General features: G+C 36.8%; 3 protein-coding genes across 3 annotated transcripts; all 3 read left to right on the top strand.

Annotated features, from left to right (window-relative positions):
* The first annotated feature begins 86 nt into the window (after positions 1-86).
* Positions 87-1,931, top strand: LOC134816074 (ceramide transfer protein-like). The gene has a single exon (XM_063824806.1). It carries the CDS (start codon positions 99-101, stop codon positions 756-758), a length of 660 nt encoding a protein of 219 aa, XP_063680876.1. The 5' UTR covers positions 87-98; the 3' UTR covers positions 759-1,931.
* A 550-nt stretch (positions 1,932-2,481) lies between these two features.
* Positions 2,482-4,257, top strand: LOC134816080 (uncharacterized). Its single transcript, XM_063824821.1, has 5 exons — positions 2,482-2,552; positions 2,710-2,866; positions 3,061-3,196; positions 3,348-3,771; positions 3,937-4,257. The coding sequence occupies exons 1-5, from the start codon at positions 2,488-2,490 to the stop codon at positions 4,106-4,108; spliced, it is 954 nt and encodes a 317-aa protein (XP_063680891.1). The 5' UTR covers positions 2,482-2,487; the 3' UTR covers positions 4,109-4,257.
* A 2,729-nt stretch (positions 4,258-6,986) lies between these two features.
* Positions 6,987-9,515, top strand: LOC134819313 (uncharacterized). Its single transcript, XM_063829209.1, has 3 exons — positions 6,987-7,259; positions 7,504-8,335; positions 8,532-9,515. The coding sequence occupies exons 1-3, from the start codon at positions 6,996-6,998 to the stop codon at positions 8,576-8,578; spliced, it is 1,143 nt and encodes a 380-aa protein (XP_063685279.1). The 5' UTR covers positions 6,987-6,995; the 3' UTR covers positions 8,579-9,515.
* The last annotated feature ends 6,763 nt before the right edge of the window (positions 9,516-16,278 follow it).

Below are 16,278 nucleotides of genomic sequence, written 5' to 3' on the forward strand. Positions count from 1 at the left end.
GTTTATTTTAATTGAGTCGGCTTTTGACAAGTTGAAAATTGTATATGGTTGTTTTGTCTATCCTATTATTTAAGACACTGAACAATCAATATTGTAGGATGGAAGATCTGATCACGAAGTATGTTTCCCTGTCGAAAGAAGACCCTGAAAAGTCTGAGAGTTGGTCTCAACTCTGCAACTCTGGACAGACTCAACTGTATCGGCTGTCCGAGACAAAGGACGGAGTTTTCGAGGACTCCATCGTAGCAATAGCCCTGATAGATGGTGTAACTGCCTGTGAAATGTGTGAAATATTTCACTCTCAAGATCTAAAGTTGAAGTGGGACAACTCAATTGATAAATCAACCTGGATTGAAGATAAGGACGAGCACTGTGCGGTGTACCACCAGGTCCAGAAAAGGATCTGGCCTTCAGCTCAGCGAGATTTTGTGTACGAGAGTCACAAACAGCAGCTAGGAGAAGGAGATAACCCTGACTGGATCGTGTGTAACGTGTCGTGTGACCATGCTACCGCTCCCTCCGATAAGTATTGTCGGGCCAGTGTTGAGATTGTGTTTTACTGCCAGACCATCGTTACTGGAGACCCCCTCCTCCGGGAGAACATCAAGTGTAAAATCTTCTACTCCTCTAAGATAGACCCAGGTGGTTGGATACCTGTCTCTGCTGTCAAGGCTGCTGCTACCAGGGAGTATCCAAAGTTTATCAAGAATTTGGGTACTTTCGCCCAGGACCACGTCAAGGACCAGAAGATGAAGTAGGTAACGTAGGGAGGGAATGTAAGTAGGGAGGGACTGTACAATATTTACCTTTAATGTTATTTATCCTGCGATTGTTTTGTGTTTATACCTTTTTAAAAACTTTATTTGAATTCTATATTATGTATATCTGACCTGCAATATTCACTAAAATGATTTTAAGATAATCATTTGTTTCAGTCGAATTAATAGTCCGACTGTGGGTTTTATTTATTAAATTGGGTGTTGTTGATTGTTGTTGTTTTTATAGTTATTTAAGTGGTTCTATTGCTAAGTGTGACCCATACTACTGCATAGCTTCATACAAGCTTGTAACAAGTTTTGATCCCTGTTCATGTTATTGTTAGTGTCGACCATTGTGGGATATTGGGTTAGGTGTAGAGATGAATTGAAGACTATTAATTCGGCTGTAAATTGGAGTACTTTTTGTTTGACATGTGATCTCATAAAATTAATCATTAATAATCACATTTCTCACGTTACACCTTGTTTTTTACTTAGGGTTTTGAAATCTTTTATGGGTTTGAGTTGACTTTGATATTTCTGACATATTTCTGCATAACATAAAAACAAAATTTTGATTTTTTGAACAATATTTTACTGTTTTGACTGCAAATTGGTTTATTATATTACTAATTATTTAATTATTAAAATTATCCTCCTGTCAATCTGTCATGTTCAAGGATATATTATTATGATGTATTCTATAAAACCTAAATGACGTGGAGTCATCAGGAACAGTATATTTATTGCGATAGGTAATTGTACATTTAACGCATCATTCGGCGATAAGCCATGCTTCCAGCATATTACAAATAACGTTTTACACCAACATCAAACCACCATAGCTCCTAAAGACCTAAATACGATGAGCCGTACCAATTAACATCTCTTATCATCATTCAAATGATTACCTCCCTGCCGCAAATCTTTCAAATTGTTCGATTACCTATCGCAATAAGTTATGTGTTTATAGTGATACCTACCGATATTATCCGATAATGATTGTCATTTGTAATTGTCTCCTGAACCGGTTCTCATTAAAATTAGAATTATTTTCCACCAAATCGATCTGTAAACAATTTAGTCTGAAAAGCACCATGGTAAATTAGTAAATCGCCCTACCCTAATAAACACAGTTAAAAACTGGCAGACCACCACTAGGCTTTTAGGCACTATGTAGAACTAGTATGTACTATGTACTGTAGTAGTTTGGCACTTTGTAGTTTGTGCGACTGGTCAGGTCAGTCGAATTAACACTTAGTTCAAGAATCATTCACTATTCCACGTCTATTCTGGTGACCAAAGTACCTGAACAGCAACAATTACAAATGACAATTATTGTGTGGAGCATCAAGTATATATATACAATATACAATATAAAATATACAATATACAATATACAATATACAATATACAATATATATATATGTGTGTACTCTGTACTTACTTATTCAACCGAAATTTTATTTTATTTTTTAATTCAAACGAGTTTCACTCTGACCACCAGTCTAAATCTGTCATATTGATGATATCTTACCGAATAATTAAACCATGAAGGTTCTTTCCGTACTTAATAAATAAAACTATTGCTTACCAATCATAGCTTTTTTGTCTACTATAAGCCGGTCCTTATTTGGAGACAAAATTAAAAGTGTTTCATTACATCAATGATTACCGTACAATTTTCGTGAGTCATTTTCATTGAGCTTTACTTCCTAGCTGGAGTTACATGATTAAGTGCAACTGGGACTCGAACTTTAGCGAGAAAGTTTCCTTTGACGATTCTTGTAACAGGTAACTTACCCAACTTCATACAGCCCCTTTTAAATGTCTTAACATTATTCTTAAAATATGGTAAAATAAATTTCCGCATAGAAGATCCTATGATATCGTTGTGCTGATTGCTGAACACTAGCTAAGTAATTGTTCTTAATCTCTGTTTCTCTTTCAGCTGGAAGGCGGAAGATTTGTCAATATCGCAGAGTGATGAGAAGGACGGATCTCTTGAGTTGAATGTGGCGGTGATGGAGACTTTGTGTACTTGCAGAACCATCGAGCTGTTCTCTTCAAGCGGCTATCTCAAATCAATCAGGGGAAATGTTGTTGAGGTAAAAATAAGCATCATTCACCTTATACAATATACATAGATAGTATGTTCGAGCTTTTCTTTTTTTAACAAACTAGTTCAAATAAGCTGGTCGGATGTTTGGTGTTTCACTTTACTTCCACCATGTTTATATGTAATCCACAACATGTGTATTTATTCTGAAGTAACTGTATTTTGTAAGGAGCCTCACATCAGGATGATAGCTACACACTCTACCAACACAAACTAGAGCCTGAAACTGTGAGCGAGGTGGTCAGAGTTAAGTTCCTGTCTAACTCTTATACTCCTAAAACTACTGTCTACTTTAGAAAACTCATCCTTGTTCCTAAAGGTTTGTAATCTGTTTGGTTCGTTGTGATCTTCTCTTTTCGATTCCAAGGTTAGATGCATGAAGACCGAACAGGCAAACTGTAAGTTAAAATGAGCTGTCAATTGAAATTTGTTTGAATGACGCTTGATACTCACCCAAAACCCAACCCCAGCTCCAGCGACACCAGGCCGACAAACCTCAAACATCAACACAGCAGCAGTAAGAGAGCTCCTCAAAGATCTGCCCCACAACGAACAATCGTCCTCGTCCGTCCTGTCCATGATGGACAACATGCCCCCACTCCTTAGTATGCTACTTCCCAACAACAGACTACCTCCTCAGTTGACAGCGTTATCTCGTCTTCAGTTAGAACAACCGGACTCTCTCAATCAGAACATTGACAATGGAAGTTCAGAAAACGGACATTTTTTGGGAGAAACTGTTTCAGATAATGTTAGAACGAAAATGGACAAAAGCTCAATTGATTTAAGCTCAATTTTAGGCTCGATCGGTTCTTTAGAGAATGTTTCGGCTCTGACGGAGGCTTTTAAAAAGAATAATCTTTCTAATAATGACCAGTCGACAACTTCTTCAAGGTATGTTTTTGTATCCATAATTATAATCGTTAGTCTCACAAGTCTTATGAGCAGTTCGATCTCGATGAGATTTAGGGTTCAAAACTACAATTATTTCTTAGAAATTATTCCATCGTTTCGATTAAAACACTTATATTTACTAACATTTGGTTTCGAAATTTTCAGGGAGATGAGCAAATTACATGCAGAACAGAAAATAGTAAAAGATGATATCAGCAAATTGAGAACAGAGTTAGATGCTACAAAGAAGGAACTGCTTAAAGCGGTGGCTGAATCTGAATCTAGGAGTACTGAATTGTTACTACGTGTTTTAGAAGAAATCAAAAGTTCCCGATAATCCGCTGGAATTTCTCAAACTCTTTACAAGCGAATTTTTATCATTTTTTATAAGGTTTTGAATCTTCCTTCGATCGGCTCACAATTTGAGCGCAGTCTTTACTCTTTAGATACTTGTAATCTCTTTCCTCTCGCAAGTCTACAATTCTGTACAGTAGTTTGTTAATATGCTTTAGAGGTACATCTCTCGGCTCACAAACTTTATAATTTTTAAATTTAGTATAAAAGTTCACTCTGTTCAGGGTTGAACTAGCGTCCAGCTTGATTGTTCATGTTTATTAATCATTTCAATTACTGTTTAAACTATATTACCCTCTATTAGTTATGACCTTGCTATGAAACTGGAATTACCGGATGGTAACGAAGAAGAAACCTCTGATGATATAAAAGTAAAAGTGTGGACAGAACGAACTAAAACATGGCTCGAACCCCCAATACTGGTAAAAAAAACATGAGCTGACAAGGTGGAACGGAGAGTTTGAGTTTGAAGACGGAGAGTTGTGGTTACAGGATGGGTACTGTGAGAATTGGAACGAAGTTAACGATTGTATTTCTATTTTGAAGGGGCTGGAAGTAGATGTGACGTTTGATAACATCAAAGTAAGGGTAACAGTAATAGTCATTTCCTGTTGCTTTCTACCGGTTTTATAAATCTTTATCTTCTTACGTTTATAATGGTATTCACAGGAAAATATATGATCCGACAGAAATTGTTAAAAAACATGATTAGCTTGCATCATTATGATTAGATGAAACATTAATTTTCCTAAACGTATCACTGTCATATTCCCCAGGTTTTGACCACATTTGGATTACAATTCAGCATAGATCCGTTACTAGAAGAAATAGGAAAGTGGTTTAAAAGCATCCTCAATACTGATAACTTTGGGAAAACGGTAAATATGATCCACAAGCTAAAAAAGCTCGGATTCTCTGAGGAGCAGTTGGCTAATCAGACTACATTAATCAATGTTTTCATAGATTGTGTCAACAATTGTAGTAGGGACAAGTTTACTGAATTGATGTCTACCGAGTTTAATGAAATTGACATGGTCATCCTGAAAGCTTTGTTTAGGGGTGAGAACAACCATTTTGATATTTTGTTAAAATCTTTGGCTGACAAGATTGATTCAGATGAGCATTGTGAGATTGTTCTTGATATCCTCAAAAATATGTTACTATCAGAGCAAGTTGATGTTTTATGTACATTTTCCTCCGAAGTTAACTTGGTTATCATGCAAATTCAGTCCTTATCCTGAAGCGAAAAAAGTCTCAAAGCTGCTATTAAATTTTTGACTGCTCTGAACGAAAAAAAGTCTGATAGAGGGATCGGGACCCCCCGTTTTATATCGCTAGGATTATTACAGCGCACTCGCTCTTGGAGAAGATATTCCTTCGGCGATTTGAAATTGTGAAACGAAAATCCGAACCTTGAGTGCTGGCATTTTACTGAGATTGTGCTTGATTGGCTCAAATTACATCATGAGCAAAATGATGATTATAGGAAGAATCTCAACTGTTCCCGAGAGATGATCAATGATCGAATAAAATCTAATATCAATAAAAATGAGTTCATTTCTTTTGAAGAATACAAAGATCTGATTTCTGAGGAGTTGGATTACTTGTTCTCAAATACACAGGAGAGTTTTGTCCAAAAGTACAGACGATTGTACAGTGAACTTAGTTTTTGGAAGTTTTGTGGAACCTTTTTCCTTTCCAGTAATTGGCTGATTCTTATCGGTTTATATTTTTTAGCAAAAATAATAAACCTACTATACCCTTTTGTCAAATATACTTTTGAGCGGCTTCCTGTGATAGAAGTTACAGAAAGTTACAAGGGGCAAATAACGTCTTGTAGTCTCATAACCATCGTGTTTTCTGTGTTGATTTTTCTTTCATGTGCACTGATTGTGAACCGTGAAAAAATAACGATTTTTTTAATCAATATCGTTGATAATTTACGTTACAAAAATAAAGTCGAAATAAGTTTGCTTAAGGAGGATGTCGACGATTTCGTTGGATCTTCCGTTTTTCCTTTGAAGGTAAAACCTATTCGTTAGCTCAGGGAATTGTTTTTCATTAAAAAATATACTGAGTTGAAATTGTTGAATAAGAACGGAATCGCTGAAGTTGACTTGAAAGGTCCATACATCGCTTTGTGTTATCCTGTTTGTCATTGGTTTTTAAGGCCTAACTGTCTTGATTACGATATTTCTGAAAGACCCTTTTACTCGCTTTTCACAAATTCACACAGCGAAATAGTTCAATATTTGAAGGAGCGAAATGAGAAGTTATCAAGTGGTCTTCTTAATAAATGCTGCATGTTTTTAGTTTATTATTTACGGGGACGGAGTCCTTTGCACATTTGCACTCTAAGTAAGTTCCGCTAATTTATACATTTGGATCAGTTGACATCCCCTCCGGCTTTTTGCACGGCTTTTCTTATATTTTGTTATGTTGGTATGAATTTGCATACCACTTATCTGTATTCTGTATCTCAGTGCATGCTGTATATATTTTTTTTAAACAAATCTGTTCAGTATACTGTGTTTAAAATTTTTTGTTAAATTATTGTATAGTTTTAATAGTGGTTTAAATTTATCGTGTACCAAATTAAAAGCTGTTGTTATGATTATTTCTGGTTATTTCAAAATTAGTTGAATTTTTTTAATTGAATAGTTGTATTTTAATGTTCCCTTTTAATTTTAGAATGCTTTTAATACAATGATTTTTTCTGATTTTGTGTATGTCATGATTCACTGTTAAAAAATTCAATGCACTTCATTGTGATCGCGGTAACTAAATTCTGTGTAATTTAAAATTAATTATACTTAGTCATACATCAATATAAACCTAAAAACAGCTATCGCCGTAGTTATGGCCTTGCTATGAAACTGGAATTATCGGATGGTAACGAGGAAGAAACCTCTGATGATATAAAAGTAAAAGTGTGGACAGAACGAACTAAAACATGGCTCGAACCCCCAATACTGGTACAAAAACATGAGCTGACAAGGTGGAACGGAGAGTTTGAGTTTGAAGACGGAGAGTTGTGGTTACAGGATGGGTTTTGTGAGAATTGGAACGAAGTTAACGATTGTGTTTCTCTGTTAAAGGGGCTGGAAGTAGATGTGACGTTTGATAACATCAAAGTAAGGATAACGACCGTGATAAATTTATTTCATTGCGATTGATTTGGATTCTCTATAAACGGGCATTATAAGAAAGATTTTTGATGTCACATAAAATCTCTAATTGATAAATTGCTTTTAAACTAATAAAGTCACAGTGATTGACATATTTAATATTGAAATTGGTCATTTAAAATTTGACAGATTAAAATTTGACGGATTAAAATTTCCAGAAAGAAGCACTTAAATACAACCTTAACCTCAGGTTTTGACCACATTTGGATTACAATTCAGCATAGATCCGCTACTAGAAGAAATAGGAAAGTGGTTTAAAAGCATTCTCAATACTGATAACTTTGGGAAAACGGTAAATATGATTCACAAGCTAAAAAAGCTCGGATTTTCCGAGGAACAATTGACAAGCAAAATTTCATTAACTCCAGCTGTAATGGAATTTGTAAACAATTCAAGTAGGGAGGATTTTGCTAACTTATTGACTGCAGAATTCAATGAACTGGACATGGTCATTCTGAAAGCTTTGTTCAGGGGCGAAAACAATCATTTTGATATTTTATTGAATACATCGGCTGAGACAATGAAGACAGAGGAAGAATGTCAAATTATTCTTGATCTCCTTCAAGTGATGCTGTCGTATGTGCACCCAGAAATTCTGTGCGTTTTTTCCTTCGAAGTTGACAATGTAATTGAGAAAATGAAGTTCATTTCTTCAAACAATGAGGGGCTGCTGCTATCTGCATTCAAATTTCTAGCTCACCTAAATAAGCTGAAGTCTGATGGGCTTGGGACTCCCAGGTGCGTGTCTCTGGGGGTGTTACAACGCACCCGATGTTGGAGGAAGTACTCACTGAAGCAGTTACAATCTCTGAAAGATAACGAGAATATTAGATCCTGGCATTTGGCGGAGATTGTGTTGGACTGGATTGAACAGACGGATCCACCAAGAGGAACAGTCTGTGAACTTCATGATTTAGTGCTTCTTAAATTGGATAATGATGTTAGCAGATCACCCTATCCCCAATATTATCGGTATCGGTACACCATTGATGCAGATTTCAAGCGGTTGTCCCTCAGAGTTGGTAATGATTTAAGGAATATTGTAAGAAATATTGTGGATTTTATCCGACTATCTGTCGGTAACGTTCTGTCAAATCTCAATTCAATTTTACTTGTGGCTGGTGTGGCATGGTTCTGGCTCATTGAACCATCTGAGTCTTTGTTGACTATTAATGGTGGTAAAGTTATCTTTGGTTTATTCATATTGAATTTTTTCAGAGCGCTTTGTTATGGTGCTGTTCAATTTCTTTACAGATGGAATGTAAATATTTCCGCACGCAAGGAGGATATTAAAGGTCTCGTTGATTCTTGTAAGGTCCCTGTTAAGGTTAAAGCTTACAATAGTGAACTTAGCATAATCCGTATTTTACCATTCTGTTATTGTGATCTTCAGTTGGTAAATAATTGCAGTGGAATGGGAACGTTAAACATAAAAAACTCCTGCTGGAATACAGATTATCGTATTCAACACTGGTTCATTAGGGCACAATATGATGACGTAGAAAAACCGTTCTACTCTGTTTTTACACATACTTACAGTGAGATTGTTGATTTTTTGAACAAGCGGTACGAACAGTCACCTAAAGATTTATTCAGTCGCTTTTCTAGATCATTAGTGTATTACCTATTTGGATGGAGCCCTATTACTCTTTGTACATTAAATTATGATTGACCACAATTCAAACTGTTTTCTCTGGCTTTCAAGTTTTTTTAAAGTTTCTGTTCTGTATTTACTAAGAATTTTGTTCGTTCTTATTCGATCTGGGGTAAGCTGATGAAATTGAATGAGACGCATTTTTAAATATTTTCTTTCGTCCATTTTAAATCTTATGTTTTGCGTCTTGGTAAAAAGGTTCGGTATACTTTTTGATTCCGGTTTTAGAATTTTGGTTTAACTTAATTATTCATTGATAACCTTTTAATCTGACGTGTTGTTTCGAATCGACCGATTATCATTTCTAGTGCTCTCAACGAGTTTTTACTTTTATCAAATGTAGCATTTTGGAATATTTCGAACTATTGCAGTTCAAAAATGTATTTATATTTTTGTTAAGCATTTTTACTACGTATAGTATGAAATATTTCTGTTGATAATATGAACTATTCCTTGTGATACCTTTTTTCATGACTCATGAGGTCATTAAGTTAGTTTCTGTAGTCGATCTGAATTTTTTTATCTCATAATTGTTTATTGATTCTACCAAAGAATAAGATTGGTCATTGTGACGCAACGAAAATCTTTTCAGGTAAATACATCCATGCCGGATCAGCTTGAATGACCTAGAAATGAGAATTTACGAAATAACTTTATATCTTCAAACTATTCATGGTCGAACTCGAATTTTTGTTTTACTATATTCATATTTGAAACAATTAAATGCATCTCTCCATAGGTAATGGTCTTGCTATGAAACTGAAATTACCGGATGGTAACAAAGAAGATGCTGGTGAAGAGATAAAAGTAAAAGTATGGAGTGCAATAACTAAAACATGGCTCGAACCCCCAATACTGGTACAAAAACATGAGCTGACAAGGTGGAACGGAGAGTTTGAGTTTGAAGACGGAGAGTTGTGGTTACAGGATGGGTACTGTGAGAATTGGAACGAAGTTAACGATTGTGTTTCTCTGTTAAAGGGGCTGGAAGTGGATGTGACGTTTGATAACATCAAAGTAAGTATGAACATTGAACACCATAATCGATTCTTGTTGATTTATGTATGAATTTATGTTTGATCTTTCCTTACTTATTTTAGAACAGTTGAACGGTTTCCTTTCAGCCAAAAGTGCCTGCCGCCTGGGCCAGAATGTTATGGAAATGATTTCGTTTTAAAGGTTATACTCAACATCACTTAAAATTCCATTTCAGGTTTTGACTTCATTTGGACTGAAATTTAGCATATCTCCACTACTAGAAGAAATAGGAATTTGGATTATGACCACGCTAAATGCTGACAACTTTGGGAGGATGATAGATATGATGCACATGCTAAAAGCACTAGGATTCTCTGAGGAGGACTTGGCTGATAACATTCCATTAACGGGATTAGATCAAGTTGTCACAGAATTTGTTAACAATTCCAGTAGAGAGAAATTTACTGACTTATTGGCTGCAGAGTTTAATGAGATGGACATGATTATCCTTAAAGCTTTGTTCAGGAGCGAAAACAATCATTTTGATATTTTATTGAATGCATTAGTTGAGAAGATAGAGACAGAGGAACAATCTTTAATAATCATTGAACTTCTTGAAAATATGCTTACAGAAGAAAACCAGACAGAATTTGTGTGTGTTTTCTCCTCCGAAGTTAACATTTTGATCGATAAAATGGAGTCCGAAATCTTAAGCAATCCGAATGTGCGAGCTGCATATAAAATTCACAGTGCCCTCAGGCGGAAGTCTGATCATGAAATTGGGTCTCCTCGGCTAATATCGCTTGAATTACTGCACCGCACTCGGTGTTGGAGACGCTATTCAACTCACCAGTTAGATTCATTGCAAAACAATGGAAATGTGAGATCTTGGCATTATTCTGAAATTGTATTGGATTGGATTGATCAGCGAAACCCACCTAGGCAAACTATAAATAATTTACGTAAATCTGTTAACACAAAATTGGATACTGATGTTATTATATTACCGTATACAACATATAATGTGATGTACAGGGGTGAAATAGATGGCGAGTTTAAAAGATTACTCAAGGCAGCTAATGACCAAAGAGGAAATATGCAACGTATCGTAGACGACTATTTATATCCATGGAGAAGCGAAATCGGCATTGTTATGTTTTCTTCAGTTGTTGCATCAAATTTCCATAATGGAAGTTTTACTGATTATTCATTAATACTATTTTTCATCTTCATGATCTATGCTAGTGCTATCTTTCTGTTCACCTTCACCAATACATCTTATCTGAGAACGTTACTTTACATCCCATTTCAGTTTCTCTACAGATGGTCTATCGAGGTAACTTTGCCTAAACAGAGTATTTTGAATTTTGCTAAATCATCAAATGTCCCAGTTAAAGTAAAACAGTATTGTTTAAGTATTTTCTGTTATTTATTACTACTGCACCATCTTAACTATCGACTCCTATACTATGTCTTCAACGAGGGTGGAGAGTTGAGATCTGAATTAGAAGTCTTGACTTTTCTTAGTTTTACACAATCTCTCAGAGGTTTTTTGACATTGGTGCTGCTTATTTTCACGTTATGTTTACAGATGATGTCACATTTCTTTTACACAAACTTGCAATTGCTGAACCATCACGGAATGGGAAAGATTAAACTGGTGAATTTTATCCGTAAAAAGGAGTACCCGATTCGCCATTGGTACTTTCAAACGTATTATGATGGCGTAGAAAAATCCTTTTATTCAGTATTTACCCATACATACAGTGAGACAACAGAATTTCTTAACGAGCGATACGAACAATCGCCTACAGATGGTCCCACTGAAATTTATAGATCAGTGGTATATTACTTATTAGCATGGAGTCCGATTACTCTTCAAGCATTGTACTAGCGTTGATATTTGATAATGATACCAGAGTTTTTCTCTTACTTCTTTTTAGAGAGCTTTTCCTTAGAGAATTCTTTCAACGAGGTGTAGTATTCTTTTCATAGAACTTTTTAATGTTTTTGTCAATGCATATTGCATGTTTAGTTACAGATTTCAGCTTTTTAGCCATTTAAAAAATCTTATAGATTACATTGGCATATTATTACAGATTTCATTAGATATTGTTAATATGTTATATAATATCAGTATATTATGTAAAGTGTAAATTTTTTTACACTTTTTTTAGTTTCTAACAGATTGTACAAAAATCTATGCCATTTTTAAATCGTATACCATTATCATATTATGATTATTAGATTGATATATAAATTAATTACCTTACTCGACATATTAATTTGCAACTTAATTCCATTTTAAGTAAACCAAAATATGGTGGTTTTGCCGACCTCCCACTACATTAGGATTCAGTAAACGACCGGGGGTAGGATTTGGCCGGGGCCGGGAATGTCCAAATTTTGCCGGGGCCGGGAATTGGCCGTTCTGGAATTTGGCCGGGGTCGGGGCGAGTTCATGAATCCGAGATTTTGGAAACATTTTGGAAACATGTGTCAGAATTGTGTCAGAATTGTGTCCGATTTGGAAACATGCCTTTGTAGCCACAATTATGCCTGGACTGACTTACAATCGATCTGGTATGGTAGAGGGACATGTGTACTAACATTTCTAACCACTCAGAAGTGCGAAATATTGCCCTGGTTCATGGAATGAACGAAATGAACAAAAAATGAACATTGTCCTAGAATCGCCTAAAATGAGCTGAAACCGATTGGGATCGATTGGTATTAGTACCACAAGTGTCCCTGAGAAGTTTGGTGGGTCTAGCATGTCCAGAAAGGGCTCTGGAGCAATGTTTCCATTTTGGTGTCAGAGTAGTTGAGCTCGTGGAAACATTTGTGTCCGATTTGGAAACATGCCTTTGTAGCCACAATTATGCCTGGACTGACTTGAAATCGATCTGGTATGGTAGAGGGACATGTGTACTAACATTTCTAACCACTCAGAAGTGCGAAATATTGCCCTGGTTCATGGAATGAACGAAATGAACAAAAAATGAACATTATCCTAGAATTGCCTAAAATGAACTGAAACCGATTGGGATCGATTGGTATTGATACCACAAGTATCCCTGAGAAGTTTGGTGTGTCTAGCATGTCCAGAAAGGGCTCTGGGGCAATGTTTCCATTTTGGTGTCAGAGTAGTTGAGCTCGTGGAAACATTTGTGTCCGATTTGGAAACATGCCTTTCTAGCCACAATTATGCCTGGACTGACTTGAAATCGATCTGGTATGGTAGAGGGACATGTGTACTAACATTTCTAACCACTCAGAAGTGCGAAATATTGCCCTGGTTCATGGAATGAACGAAATGAACAAAAAATGAACATTGTCCTAGAATCGCCTAAAATGAGCTGAAACCGATTGGGATCGATTGGTATTGATACCACAAGTGTCCCTGAGAAGTTTGGTGGGTCTAGCATGTCCAGAAAGGGCTCTGGAGCAATGTTTCCATTTTGGTGTCAGAGTAGTTGAGCTCGTGGAAACATTTGTGTCCGATTTGGAAACATGCCTTTGTAGCCACAATTATGCCTGGACTGACTTGAAATCGATCTGGTATGGTAGAGGGACATGTGTACTAACATTTCTAACCACTCAGAAGTGCGAAATATTGCCCTGGTTCATGGAATGAACGAAATGAACAAAAAATGAACATTATCCTAGAATTGCCTAAAATGAACTGAAACCGATTGGGATCGATTGGTATTGATACCACAAGTATCCCTGAGAAGTTTGGTGGGTCTAGCATGTCCAGAAAGGGCTCTGGGGCAATGTTTCCATTTTGGTATCAGAGTAGTTGAGCTCGTGGAAACATTTGTGTCCGATTTGGAAACATGCCCTTGTAGCCGCAATTATGCCTGGACTGACTTGAAATTGATCTGGTATGGTAGAGGGACATGTGTACTAACATTTCTAACCACTCAGAAGTGCGAAATATTGCCCTGGTTCATGGAATGAACGAAATGAACAAAAAATGAACATTGTCCTAGAATCGCCTAAAATGAGCTGAAACCGATTGGGATCGATTGGTATTGATACCACAAGTGTTCCTGAGAAGTTTGGTGGGTCTAGCATGTCCAGAAAGGGCTCTGGAGCAATGTTTCCATTTTGGTGTCAGAGTAGTTGAGCTCGTGGAAACATTTGTGTCCGATTTGGAAACATGCCCTTGTAGCCGCAATTATGCCTGGACTGACTTGAAATCGATCTGGTATGGTAGAGGGACATGTGTACTAACATTTCTAACCACTCAGAAGTGCGAAATATTGCCCTGGTTCATGGAATGAACGAAATGAACAAAAAATGAACATTATCCTAGAATTGCCTAAAATGAACTGAAACCGATTGGGATCGATTAGTATTGATACCACAATTGTCCCTGAGAAGTTTGGTGGGTCTAGCATGTCCAGAAAGGGCTCTGGGGCAATGTTTCCATTTTGGTGTCAGAGTAGTTGAGCTCGTGGAAACATTTGTGTCCGATTTGGAAACATGCCGTTGAAAAGAATGAGAAGTGATGGTGGACCCCTAAACACTCCCAAACGTGCCAGACGTTGGATTTAAATGTTTTTGTATACTATTGAATAATACAGGGGGGGGGGGAGCAAAAGTCAGTACCCATACGTTGGCCTTAATAGCTCAGTCACTGAGTGCCCAATTGAAATAATTCCTTTTGGTATGACTTACTACCAAATGAAGGTTCATTTTTGCATTTATTTGATAGTTTTGATATCCGGATCGAACCAAATGTTATTGAATGGTGTTTGGTCATTTAAATTACGTTTGTCCTGAAAAAATGAGTCCTAGCTTTTCAGATGACCGAGATATGAAGATAATAATTTTATAGATAACCGGTAGTAGAGACTTATCAAACTATTGTTTAGGAGGAAACGCGAGCTTTCAGTGTAATACACTTTCATCAGGCTCAAATTATTTGCTATATAGTAGTGTTGCAAGTATTAAGACATATGAAGCATAACAAGTTTGTTCATTACATGTGATCAGGTGATTAGGTTGAGGCTAGACCCGCATTATGGGAAGCATGCAGAGAGCCCAATTACGGTTGTCGTAATTGGGTAATCATTGAGTACCCAATCAATTTTGCTAACGAGATAAACAAATTGCTTGATAACTTCGTCATTTTAATTCCGTTTCGCGCCATCTTTCAGATTATTTTCCGGATTAAACGACCCAGGCAATATGTTACAACGGAGTCTCTAACATATTCACAAACACGAATATAAGTAATTCAATGTTGATTGCGTGTGGCCCCCAAAAATCGAATTTTTTAAATTTTGGTGACGGAATCCTCGAACAAGTAGGTTCAGTATGCCATCTGCAAAGCAACAACTCTCATAAAACACGGCGGTGGTATAAGACCCAACGTATGGGTACTGACTTCCCCCCCCCCCCCCCCCCCCCCCCCCCCCCCCTCAACTCGATTCCAGCTCATTTCAGGCGATTCTAGGATAATGTTCATTTTTTGTTCATTTCGTTCATTCCATGAATCAGGGCAATATTTCGCACTTTTGAGTGGTTGGAAATGTTAGTACACATGTCCTTCTACCATACCAGATCGATTCCAAGTCAGTTCAGGTATAATTTAATTGCGGCTACAAGGGCATGTTTCCAAATCGGACACAAATGTTTCCACGAGCTCAACTACTCTGACACCAAAATGGAAACATTGCCCCAGAGCCCTTTCTGAACATGCTAGACCCCCAAACTTCTCAGGGACAAGTTTGTGGTATCAATACCAATCGATCCCAATCGGTTTCAGTTCATTTTAGGCAATTCTAGGATAATGTTCATTTTTTGTTCATTTTGTTCATTCCATGAACCAGGGCAATATTTCGCACTTTTGAGTGGTTAGAAATGTTACTACACATGTACCTCTATCATACCAGATCGAATCCAAGTCAGTCCAGGCATAATTGTGGCTACAAGGGCATGTTTCCAAATCGGACACAAATGTTTCCACGAGCTCAACTACTCTGACACCAAAATGGAAACATTGCCCCAGAGCCCTTTCTGGACATGCTAGACCCACCAAACTTCTCAGGGACACTTGTGGTATCAATACCAACCGATACCAATCGGTTTTAGCTCATTTTAGGCAATTCTAGGATAATGTTCATTTTTTGATCATTTCGTTCATTCTATGAATCATAGAAATATTTCACAGGAAGCTTAAAATGTTAGTACTCAAGCCACTGTATCATACCAGGGCAAATCCAACTCTGTTTACGGACATATACAGCCAAAAACATGTTTCCAAATCGGACACAAATGTTTCCACGAACTCGGATTCATCTTCTGGTCGGGGCCGTGAAT

The sequence above is a fragment of the Bolinopsis microptera genome, chromosome 1 (genome assembly GCF_026151205.1).
Source record: "Bolinopsis microptera isolate Bmic1 chromosome 1, MBARI_Bmic_1.0, whole genome shotgun sequence".
Classification (NCBI taxonomy): Eukaryota; Metazoa; Ctenophora; class Tentaculata; order Lobata; family Bolinopsidae; genus Bolinopsis; species Bolinopsis microptera.